This window comes from Taudactylus pleione, unplaced genomic scaffold (assembly GCF_031769625.1).
Source record: "Taudactylus pleione unplaced genomic scaffold, aTauple2 ptg000556l, whole genome shotgun sequence".
In the NCBI taxonomy this organism is placed as follows: domain Eukaryota; kingdom Metazoa; phylum Chordata; class Amphibia; order Anura; family Myobatrachidae; genus Taudactylus; species Taudactylus pleione.
This window is the reverse complement of record NW_028284958.1, coordinates 19,466,334-19,478,895: the sequence shown is the minus strand read 5'-3', so window position 1 is coordinate 19,478,895 and position 12,562 is coordinate 19,466,334. Positions and strand designations below refer to the sequence as shown.

General features: G+C 40.8%; 1 protein-coding gene across 1 annotated transcript in view; it reads left to right on the top strand.

Annotated features, from left to right (window-relative positions):
• The window catches only part of PCSK6 (proprotein convertase subtilisin/kexin type 6), a 205,087-nt gene that overhangs the window by 122,421 nt on the left and 70,104 nt on the right, over positions 1-12,562 (top strand). The window contains exon 8 of the mRNA XM_088452719.1: positions 1,758-1,970. Coding sequence (XP_088308845.1) covers positions 1,758-1,970 — 213 coding nt within the window. The remainder of the gene's footprint in view (positions 1-1,757; positions 1,971-12,562) is intronic.

Sequence of the window (12,562 nt, the reverse complement as noted above, 5' to 3'; positions counted from 1 at the left end):
TGGAAAGTATTCACAACTCTTCACTTTTTCCACATTTTGTTATGTTACAGCCTTATTCCAAAATGGAATAAATTCATTTTTGTCCTCAAAATTCTACACACAATACCCCAAAATGACGACATGTAAAAAATTTTTTTTGCAAATTTATAAAAAAAAAACTAAAAAAATCACACGTACATAAGTATTCACAACCTTTGCACAATACTTTGTTGATGCACCATTGGCAGCAATTACAGCCTCAAGTCTTTTTGAATATGATGCCATACACCTATCTTTGGGCAGTTTCGCCCATTCCTCTTTGCAGCACCTCTCAAGCTCCTCCATCAGGTTGGATGAGAAGTCTGTGCACAGCCATTTTCAGATCTCTCCAGAGATGTTCAATTGGATTCAAGTCTGGGCCACTCAAGGACATTCACAGAGTTATCCTGAAGCCACTCCTTTGATATCTTGGCTGTGTGCTTAGGGCCGTTGTCCTGCTGAAAGATGAACAGTCGCCCCAGTCTGAGATCAAGAGCGCTCTGGAGCAGGTTTTCATCCAGGATGTCTCTGTACATTGCTACATTCAACTTTCTCTCTATCCTGACTAGTCTCCAAGTTCCTGCCACTGAAAAACATCCCCACAGCATGATGCTGCCACCACATTGCTTCACTGTAGGGATGGTATTGGCCTGGTGATGAGCGGTGCCTGGTTTCCTCCAAACAGAATGCCTGGCATTCACATCAAAGAGTTCAATCTTTGTCTCATCAGACCAGAGCGTCCTTCAGGTGCATTTTGGCAAACTCCAGGTGGGCTGCCATATGCTTTTTACTAAAGAGTGGCTTCCGTTTGGCCACTCTGATATACAGGCCTGATTGGTGGATTGCTGCAGAGATGGTTGTCCTTCTGGAAGGTTCTCCTCTCACCACAGAGGAATGCTGTAGCTCTGACACAGTGACCATCGGGTTCTTGGTCACCTCCCTGACTAGGGCCCTTCTCCCCCGATCGCTCAGTTTAGGCAACCAGTCAACTCTAGGAAGAGTCCTGGTGGTTCCAAACGTCTTCGATTTACGGATGATGGAGGCCACTGTGCTCATTGGGACCTTCAAAGCAGCAGATATTTTTCTGTACCCTTCCCCAGATTTGTGCCTCGAGACAATCCTGTATCGGAGGTCTACAGACAATTCCTTGAACTTCATGCTTGTCTTGTGCTCTGACATGCACTGTCAAGCATGAGACCTTATATAGACAGGTGTATGCCTTTCAAAATCATGTCCAATCAACTGGATTTACCACAGGTGGACTCCATTTAAGCTGTAGGAACATCGCAAGGATGATCAGTGGAAACAGGATGCACCTGAGCTCAATTTTGAGCTTCATGGCAAAGGCCGTGAATACTTATGTACATGTGATTTCTTAGTGTTTTTTTTTTTTTCTTTTTAATTAAATTTGCAAAACTCTCAAAACTTTTTACACATTGTCATTATGGGGTATTAATCGTTGTGAATACTTTCCGGATGCACTGTATATGACAAAGATTGCAAAGTCCTGTTTGTCATACACCTGCTTCCTAATAATGGAGGGGATGACCTTTCGTGAGTCTACTGCCTATCAAATAACTGTGTTCACAGACCCTATCAGTCACTAGGATATTTGACGTCCCTGACACATGAATGTTCCTATTGAATTGATAGGCTGCATCTTACTAGAAGTTGGCCATTGGTGCCCTTTAAAGGGGTGTGGTTTAAGACTTTTATTGTGTTTTCATATTGGCTTCTAGGGTCGTAAAGGACTGGGCTCCATCTTTGTCTGGGCATCAGGGAATGGTGGTCGAGAGGCTGACTACTGTTCCTGCGATGGATATACCAACAGCATCTATACCATCTCCATCAGTAGCACAACAGAAAATGGATACAAACCGTGGTATTTAGAAGAATGTGCATCTACGCTTGCTACAACGTACAGCAGTGGTGCCTTCTACGAGAGGAAGATAGTAAGTAATGCTGTTAGTCTATTATTCTTTTTACTTTGTGACATTGCTCCATTCGATCAATAAACCAATGCAGGTATAATTGCCGTAGAGTATTTCAAGGAAAATGTTTTAATTTTAATTAGAATTCTTAAGTTTGTGTTTATTGAACATTGTATTGAATAACTTGCTGCTTTTCCACCACAGATCTTCTCTGCAGCTAATGTGTTTGTAAGCATATTTAGATTGATCACCCGGTCCTCTGGTGCTAATCCTTTTTGTGCCTCTCAGTAGTGACCTTGTCCTTAGGTTGTTTCAGGAGTATTTTTGACAGCATTTTTAACATACGTGTAGAATATACGTATATTTAATGCTGATCTTGGTACGTCATATACTCAGTGGCCACCTTACTAGTCTTCTCTAACAGTGTTCTCCCAAGGGCCTTTTTCATAGGCACACTGCCTGGCATTTTTCTTATACCTCCCAGCTGACAGTTAGGGAAATACAGCATCAGACACCCAGGGCCGCCTGACTTGCAGAAGAGTGCACTGGCAACAGAAATGCTCACTACACTGAGCCGCCCACACTGGAAGGAGGATCCTGGGTGTGGATCCCCTCCACAAGTCTGCCTTGACTCTGGCCCACCCTGCATTGGAGGCAATCATTGCAGACTCACAGCCTCCCCTTCTCCTTCCAGCCAAACCGTAAGTGAGATGCCAGGGGGGAGGATACATAACGGGTTGTTGCTTACCTCCTGTGATAGAGTTCAGTCCCCCCTGGTTCCCTCATAATGCCAACCGGCTTTAAAAAAATAAAAATGCTAGGGAGAACACTAATGAGCCAATCAGACTCCAAGCAACTTGATGATGAAAGCATGCAGACATGGACCAGTATCTCTGTTTTTGATCTGACCAAACACCAGAATGGCGATGAATTCTCAACTAAGTAACTATGACCATGGAATGATTATTGGCATCAGACTACAGCCATGGCCAAAAGTTTTGAGACTGACCCAAGTATTGGTTTTCACAAAGTTTGCTGCTTCAGTATTTTTAGACCTTGTGGAAGATGTTACTATGGTATACTGAAGTAAAACGACAAGCATTTCATACGTGTCAAAGGCTTTTATTGGCAATTACATTAAGTTTATGCAGAGAGTCAATATTTGCAATTTTGACCCTTCTGTTTCAAGACCTCTGGCATGCTGACAATCAACTTCTGGGCCACATACTGACTGATGACCGCCCATTCTTGCCTAATCAATGCTTGGAGTTTGTCAGAATTTGTGTTGTTTTTTTTTGTTTGTCCACCCGCCTCTTGAGGATTGACCACAAGTTCTGAATGGGATTAAGGTCTAGGGAGTTTCCTGGCCATGGACCCAAAATTTTGATGTTTTGTTCCTCGAGCCACTTAGTTATCACATTTCCCTTATGGCAAGGTGCTCCATCATGCAGGAAAAGGCATTGTTTGTCACCAAGCTGATCTTTGATGGTTGGAAGACGTTGCTCTTGGAGGATGTTTTGGTACCATTCTTTATTCATGGCTGTGTTCTTAGGCAAAATTGTGAGTGATCCCATTCCCTTGGCTGAGAAGCAACCCCACAAATGAATGGTCTCAGGATACTTTACTATTTTCATGACACAGGACTGATGGTATCGCTCACCTTTCCTTCTCCGGACAAGCGTTTTTCCAGATGCCCCAAACAATCTGAAAGGGGATTCATCAGAGAAAATTACTTTACCCCCCCAGTCCTCAGCAATGCAATCCCTGTACCTTTTGCAGAATATCGGTCTGTCCCTGATGTATTTCCTGGAGAGAAGTGGCTTCTTTGCTGCCATTCTTAACACCAGGCCATCCTCCAAAAGTCTGTCTTGTGTCATGCCAACAGTAAAGCATCCTGAGGCCATTCATGTGTGGGGTTGCTTCTCAGCCAAGGGAGTGGGATCACTCACAATTTTGCCTAAGAACACAGCCATGAATAAAGAATGGTACCAAAACATCCTCCAAGAGCAACGTCTCCCAACCATCCAAGAACAGTTTGGTGATGAACAATGCCTTTTCCAGCATGATGGAGAAGCTTGACAAAAAAAGCAAAAGTGATAACTAAGTGGCTCGGGTAACAAAACATCGAAATTTTGGGTCCATGGCCAGGAAACTCCCCAGACCTTAATCCCATTGAGAACTTGTGGTCAATCCTCCAGAAGTGGATGTACAAACAAAAACCCACAAATTCTGACAAACTCCAAGCATTAATTAGGCAAGAATGAGCGGCCATCAGTCAGTATGTGGCCCAGAAGTTGATTGACAGCATGCCCGGGTGAATTGCAGAGGTCTTGAAACAGAAGGGTCAAAATTGCAAATACTGCATAAACTTAATGTAATTGTCAATAAAAGCCTTTGACACGTATGAAATGCCTGTAATTTTACTTCAGTATACCATAGTAACATCTGACAAAAAAGTCTAAAAACACTGAAGCAGCAAACTTTGTGACAACCAATACTTGTGTCATTCTCAAAACTTTTGGCCATGGCTGTAGGTGGTTTGTGTATCTCGGAAGCTGCTGATCTCCTGGGATTTTCACAACTCCTTTCAACAGGAAAGATTGGAAAGACATTGCCCAGTCTGGCATCTTGATTTCTGTTGTGACATGTAGATGGTAGGGTCGGAGTTTGGCGTAAATGTGACATTATCCAGCCTTGGGTTAGTCATTCAGTTTAGTGCTGTTGGCATAGTGGTAAGGAGAATGTTTCTTGGGACGCATCAGGCCCCATAATACCAACTGATTGTTTAAATACCACAGCCTACGTAAGTATTGCTGCTGCCAATGTACATATTTTTTTTGTCGCCTTGTTTTCTAATGGCTAATTCCATCAGGCTACTCCACCATGTTACCAAGCACATGTCATCTCAAGGTGGTACCATGAATATTACCGAAAGTATTCCTATGGCCTTCAGACTTAAATCGCCGTCCAATATGAAGTCTTTGGTATGTGGTGAAGTGGGAGAATTGCAGCATGAATGTGTAGTCGAGAAATCTGCAACAACAGTGTGTAATTGTACAGATGCCACTTGTCTTCTCCCTTCCCCAATTTCAAATGACCGTATATCGAAGAACCAGTTTATTTTAGAACACGAAGGCGCAAATGTAATATCTTGTGAATTGCAGGCGCCAGCACACTTTTGCCAATTTATCTGATAGAATTAAAGCAACAATCATTTAAAAGGCAAAACCAGGTTGCTATAGCCTTTTAAATTATTGTGACTTTAAATCTAACTGTTAAATTACTGAGATTGCGCCGGTACCTGCTTTTCGCAGACCAACTACTTGTTTTGAATTGGAATAGTTGGTGGAAGATTCTTCCACCCATGTTTCCACCCTCTGTTCATTCCCTGATTAGTACAAACGAATAGTCATCGCACTGGGGCACATACCATCATTTCAATATCAAAGAACCAGTATAGTAACGCCTTTTTTAAATAACAACCAAGAACAAGGGAAAAGTTAGAATTTTTCAGAAAAGAAACATTGATTGCAATGGCACTGAACACTGCACTCCTAGAAAGAAGAATAAAAAAAAAAAATAATATATATATATATATATACATATATATATATATAATAATAAATACTGTGTGTGTGTATATGTGTGTATATATATGTGTGTATGTATGTGTATATATATATATATATATATATATGTATATATATATATATATATACATACATACATATATATATATATATATATATATATATATATATATATATATATATATATATATATATATATATATATATATATATATGACACCGCTCAAGAAGAGAGAGAATACTCATTCGCTGGGGCACTCTTAAGTTTTATACTTTTTCTTAACATTTTGTTATAACTATATAAATACAAGGACTCTAAACGGCCACTTTTAGACATACATATAACATACAAATGGGTCAGGCGAGTTTAAACAAATATTGTTACAATCTGATTTACAGACAATTATTGTGCTGCCTCTCAACTTGCAACACGACCCCCCTTTTAAATTCTGCTGTCAGCCAGGGTAGGTACCTGTACTGTTTATGTACAGCGGTCGCACGGCCAGTTTTATTAGTATCAAAGGGAACCCTGGGTGCACACCATCAGGTCCCCTAATGCGTCTGATGCAACTGGCTTGTTCAGAGTCTGTTCCGGTTGTTAGAAAATCTCCCTGTATCTGCAGCAATTTCTGACCAATGGCAAGCCTGTGTGACCGGCCTACATATACAGTACAGGTACCTACCTTATTCTTTCTTCAATTTTACTGTACTCATCAGCATTGGAAATAGGGCAAATCTTCCATTAGGTAAATTAGCACCCTGAATGACAGCAGATGCAGACTGTCCCTATGACAGTGGTTCCCAAACTGTGCGCCGTGGCACCCTGGGGTGCCTTGGGACACTTGCAGGGGTGCCTCAGGTTGGTGGTCTAGCACCAAATCAAATTATTTATGGTCAATGTAATGTAAATATGTGGACAAACAGATGTCCAAACCTGTCCACCACCACATAACTGACCCTGAGGATGACAGTTAAACACAATTTACTTAATTTTTCTTCTCAATAACAAACTTTTGGCTTAGGGGTGCTGTGGAAAAAATGCTGATACTCTAGGGCACCGCGATTCAAAACAGTTTGGGAACCACTGCCCTACGATATTCATTTGACTTGGGTGGAGGGAGACACCCGAGGGACAGTAGATGCTTACCACCTATCGGCACAGATGTTTTCCTCACATGCTATTTGATTTAAAACATATACATCTGCGGTACGTACGTACGTACACACACACACGGCTGATGTTATGATCGAAGTGTTGATACAATATTATTTATGCCTACTGCCAAATTATATATATTTAATATGAATACATGTGCAGGTGAGGAGATTGCATATTAATGGTGTTTTTGGTGAAACAAGAATATTTGCCTAGACCCGCCTGACCCATTTGTATACCATATCGTGTGTATGTTTAACAGGGAACCAGTATGATATACCTCCGGCCGCATGGTCGGTGGTTCAAGGCGTCTTCACTGCATTACGTTTAACAGGGGGGTCGTGTTGCAGGTTGAGAGGCGGCACCTTAATTGTGGGTCTCAGTGTGACAGAGTGAGTCTCTCCCCACATTCTGAGGAAAGTGTTAACCTCCCTGTAGCCAGGGAGGATCCCACACCCTTACCTCAATTAAGACCAGCTAAGATAAAAACCTGGTAAGTTTAGATAGTCTGTGGAAATGAGAGAGGTTGCACATTCAGCAGCGATCTATGCTGGACAATCTGAACCATGACTGCTGTGAATACTCTGCTCGTTTAAACTGCTGTCTCATGAAAGCTGATTTGTTATTCCTGAACTGTTTGCCTAATGTAAGAAGCCATTACACTGACTCTGCCTTTTCAACTGTGGAATAAAAAGCTTGCTTGTTTGCAAGACCTCAATCTTCCATTGGTCATCTGAACTTACCCGCTGCAATCAGATTATAACGATATTTGTTTAAACCCACCTAACCCCTTTGTATGTTATGTTAATTTTACAAGGGCTGATTTCAAAGTAATGAGACTGGCTCGGTTTTTCTGTCCCATAGGTAGACATGGTAACGCTATGCTGGTTATTGTGAATCTCATACATCGATGTGTCTGATACTGCAGTTGGACTGTTGTAGTTTTCTTTGTTTGTTCACAGCGAGTGAGAGATCTTCGTACAGTACAGTCCGTTATTGGAGATGATGAAGACGTGTCTGAGATTACGTCAGAGATGTGTGATTTGAATTTTGTGTTAAACTTTGAAAATGCGAAATTAAACTCATGAAATGTTATGGCAAGCATATGGTGGAGAAACAATTAGCCATGCTGCAGTACTTCGGTGGTGGGTGGAAGCACTTCAAAGAGGGTAATACTTGAGTGACTGACACAGCGCGTTCTGGGAGACCATCCGCCACGGTTACAGATGTCAACATTGCCAAAGCTGCAGAGGTGACAAAAGGTTAACTTTATGCTTCGAACGGATTCAGCATATTATAAAAAAGGAACTGAAAATGCATTGTGTATGTGACAGGTGGGTACCCAGAAATCTCACAGAAGAGCAGATCACTTCTGTGTGATTCCTTCTGCCTGTAAAGTCATGCTTCTGCTGTTCTTTGATGTGCACAGTATGATCCTACTGCACTTGGTTCCTCGTGGACACACAATGGTGACTACTATGCAAACGTCCTGAAAACCCTTTCGCGTGGAGCCATGAGGAAGAAAAGACCACATTTGCTGGAGAAAGTGTTTTTTGCATCAAGATCATGCCCAACCACATGTTGCTGCTATTGCATTGGCAGCACTGACTGAAATTAATGGGACAGCGCTGGAACACCCTCCATATAGCCCGGACTTAGTGACCTGTGATATCCGGGCATTCCCAACCCTGAAAAAACAACTGCACGGAAAGAAGTTCACAACAGATGATGAAGTGAAAAATGCCACAGCTGCAACACTAACAGTTGAATTGTTGAAACGCTGCAAAAAATGTATTGAGTATGAAGGACGCTACTTTGAAAAAGCAAAATATTCAGATCCCGTGGAGTCGTCTGATTCTGAATTTAAAAAAAAAAATCACTCATTACTTTTCAATCAGCCCTCGTATGCATGTCTAACAAAGTGGTCGTTTACAGTCCATTTTTATATAGTAATAAGTTTTAATATTTTTCAATCATTTTTCTAAAGCGTGCCCCCGGATATGAGTATTCTTGCTCTTCTTGAGTTGCCGTCCATTCCCTGATTAGTGCCAACTTTTTATGGATCCATTACCTGTATATTGTCATGAAACAAAAAGTACATATGGGGTTACAGAGCCATTGATAAAGCACTTACAGTTCCCATTTAATGAGGAGCACTCGGAGGTACGTTTCCTGCACCTTGCTGTGATGAGGCATGAGATAACAGGTGGTGACATTAAACAAGTGGAGAATATTCTTCTCTAATTTTTACCGCTCAATGACCTGAAATTATTCTCCATCGATCTTTCCCATACGCTTGTAGCCAGACCCACATCCAATTACCTTTTCACGATTTCTGTACTGTGAATCCCTGTGCCAGATATTTGCATTTAAATATTAAAGGACAGCTCCTCCACACTGTGCTGCACTAATTGGCTAGAAGGCTGTGGAAAGTGATAATTAATGTGCCTGGTATTTTAGGCTCAGGCCTTAGTTCTGCACGGCATGTATTTATGATGTAAGATAAATTATCGAACTGTCTACCCTTTAAATGTGCTCCATATAACGTATTAAGGACTAGAAAGCATCCACCCATATGAGGTTTATTTTCTCAGTGTTGCAGGCGATCAGAGTTTAATAGTTTTTGAGGGAAGGTGGAGTAGCAAATAGTTGAAGGATTTTGCTGTAATTGAGTACTTAATATGCAACCTGATCCTGTATATATTATAAGGCACAACTTCTCCCTGAGAGAAAAAGCTCAGCGTGAGCTCCAAAATAACCTGAACAGACTTATAAATCTTTAATGGAACGAGCGCAGTATTTTGTAAACTCCTTTGAAATATGCTAAATATATGTATCTCTCTGATGTCCAAATTTCATGGACTACGAGGCTTCAACTTCAGAAACATACTTAGGGCTGCCACTTAATGAATGAAAGATGTAGAACTGTGCAGGTCGCATTTTGCGTTGCCACATAAACAGGTGCAGCCGTTAGTACACTTATTAACCACAGATGGGTAATGGCTGCTGCTTATAAAGCCTCATGGATAATTCAGTTAGCAGTTTATTTGTTTCCATATAGTGTTTCTATAGTGCTAAAGCTTGCCTATATCTTAGTGCGGCTGTTTGCTACACACAGTGGAGGCAGCTGTTTCGTGTAATTAACAATCTTGAGAATGGACAATAAAAATTCACTTGTAATTAGTGATGTCACTGAGGCCTGAGGCACTTTATAAATATAAAAGTTCTACAAAAATGCTGGGGTTGGAAGCAGGGCCGTAACTACTGCATGACCAGGTTGGCACTTACCAGGGGTTTTGGTTGAGGGAGTGGGATGCTGCCTGGCTCAGCTAGTCACAAATTTTAAACTTTGAGGGGCCCTCTGATGCTGGTGAAGGTACTCTGGAACTGACCTCAGCCTTGCCTTTTGTTCCGAGCCCCCTGCTCTTGGCTCTGTCAGTGAACCTACATGGTGTTGTGACTCAGAATACCTGTGGCATCGTGAAGTCACAATACAGTTGAGCAACACAGTTGCCCGGACTCCTACAAGTCCACAAGCTTAGTGTCCCAAAACACCGAGCAGGTCTTGGCCATTGGAACGGCAGATTTGCCACAAAAATGTGAGTTTAGATTTTGCAGAAATAAACCCTGAGCCAGAGATGAGACAATGTGTTAAAGTGACTTTAGCCAACGCTAAAAATGACACAGAGCTAGCCACGACCATTGAAGTTTTGGTTCCTGTATGCCTGAATGCGTGTTTCTGGATTTTGAAGTACTTAAGGCTGTGGATATAGGTTCACTGTAAGGTCCTAATTAAATATGGCATGGAGAACAAAGTTGATATAAGACAATCAGACAATCTGTTAGAACAAAAAAGTCATAGACCCTACCTCATCCACAAATAGATGGATTGTTAGGATAGTGATTAAAACTTCTATGTCTTATGACAGTGTTTCTCAAATCCAGTCCTTGGGACACAAGAACAGTGCATGTTTTCCATTTTTAAAAGAGCTACAGGTGGTTCTAATTATTTCACTTATATTCTGTGAGGAGACCTGGAAAACATGCACTGTGTGTCCTGAAGACTGGATGTGAGAAGCACTGTTGGGAGTCTTGCTTATCTGCACCAAATCCACTCAGGAGCATTATACAATAGATTCAATGAAGCATAAATCAGGGTATATTTAGAATAGTGCACTTTCTTGCTTAGTTAAGTGGAACCTTTTGTTAACTATATCTTGGGGTTTTCTTGTAGCCTTGGCTGACGAATTTTCGCGCTATACAGCATGGCCTTTGGTCTTCCTTTTCCACTACTGTTTTAAAGCAATCCTCCTAAACATGTAGGTTATGATTCTAGCATAGTGTCAATCTTCCCCCATCCTTTACCACGGTCTTGAAGGGACAGCCATCAATACAGCACCTAGTCTCTCCCTCTCCATTTCAACTGAGCAGACATAGGTCTTCTCTATTGAAAATCCTGCCAGCATTTATATAGACCGTGCAGTCGCAGGCAGGAGAGGCATGGCATTTTGGGATTTGTAGTACTCTGCCTGCAGGCTACTGATAAATGTAATGCTGGCATTGACCAGGTACTGCTGCATGGCAGTGGGTTAACATCTGCTAAGGGGGAGAATAAAGATACAGTAATAGAAGTTTGGATATCAATAGATTAAAAGCCTTCTCCCAATTAGTAAAAGTTCCTGACTTGCTTACAGTATATTGTAAAGCAAAAGCATTATTAGCTGACAATAATATAGCAGCCATTGATGAATGGCATTTCTGTGTAGCTTAGGGTTGTGTGGTACAGCAGGATTGAGGAGAGGTGGAGGCAAAAAACTAACAAATCAGCGGTTGGCACTTAGTGACTTTGGAGACCACTTAAAATCTTGAATAAGGACCGAAAATAACCTGTTCATGAGAGAGAATTATCAGTGTTCAATAAAAAAAAACAATAGTTGGCTGAAATATGAACAGCAGGTTTTTTTTGCCAGGGTCTTAACAATCAAGTATTTCTAAACCATGAGAAAGTTTTGGGTTCTATGGTTCGTGACTATATAGCATGATGACTTGTGTGTTGGAATCTGAACATAGGAACACATTTTACTCACTCCAACTTCAGTGAGCTGTAAACCTAAAAATGTCCATTCAATATGGAGGGTTCAAAATAAAATGTTTTTCAAAACTTCATAGTGGTCCTTGGAGTTAAAACCAGGTTTCCAAATGTATGCTAAATACTTGTCATACCGTTTTTGTAATCCAATAGGCACAGTATTTTTTTTTTTTTTTTTTTTATAAATTCTTTATTTGTACAGACAATTTTTTTTATAACAAATTCAACACAAAACAAACTGCATAGAAAAAGCGCAATAATACATAACGAAAGTGGACATATAAAGAAATGACAAAACATAGACCGTATAACAATATCTAAAAATAAAGAGAGAATAAAGAAAGAGACCATAAAGCGAAAGTTAAGAGGAGGAATAGGGAGGGCGGGGAGATCAAATAGACTCTAAGGGGTAAATTTACTAAAGTGAGAGTTGTTAGAAGTGAAGATTTTGCCCTTGCAGCAGTATTAATATGCTGCAGAAGCTTTTTTTTTTTTTTTTTTTTATATTGAGAAATCGGGACAGATTTGAGAGACAGTAACCAGAAATCCAGGCCAGATGGGACAGTTTGACCCAAAATCTCCGAAGACACAGCTATTATCTTACACCAGAAGGGGACAATTAGTAACTTTTAGAACAAAACTAATGCATAAAATCAAGTGACTATAGTTAATTAATGAATATTGGTTTAGCCCACAATTTCTGTCCCAACTGTAAAGGTGGGTATCCACTACCCAATTAAAATGAGCGATTGAACGATAACTATATAGTTTCATCGTT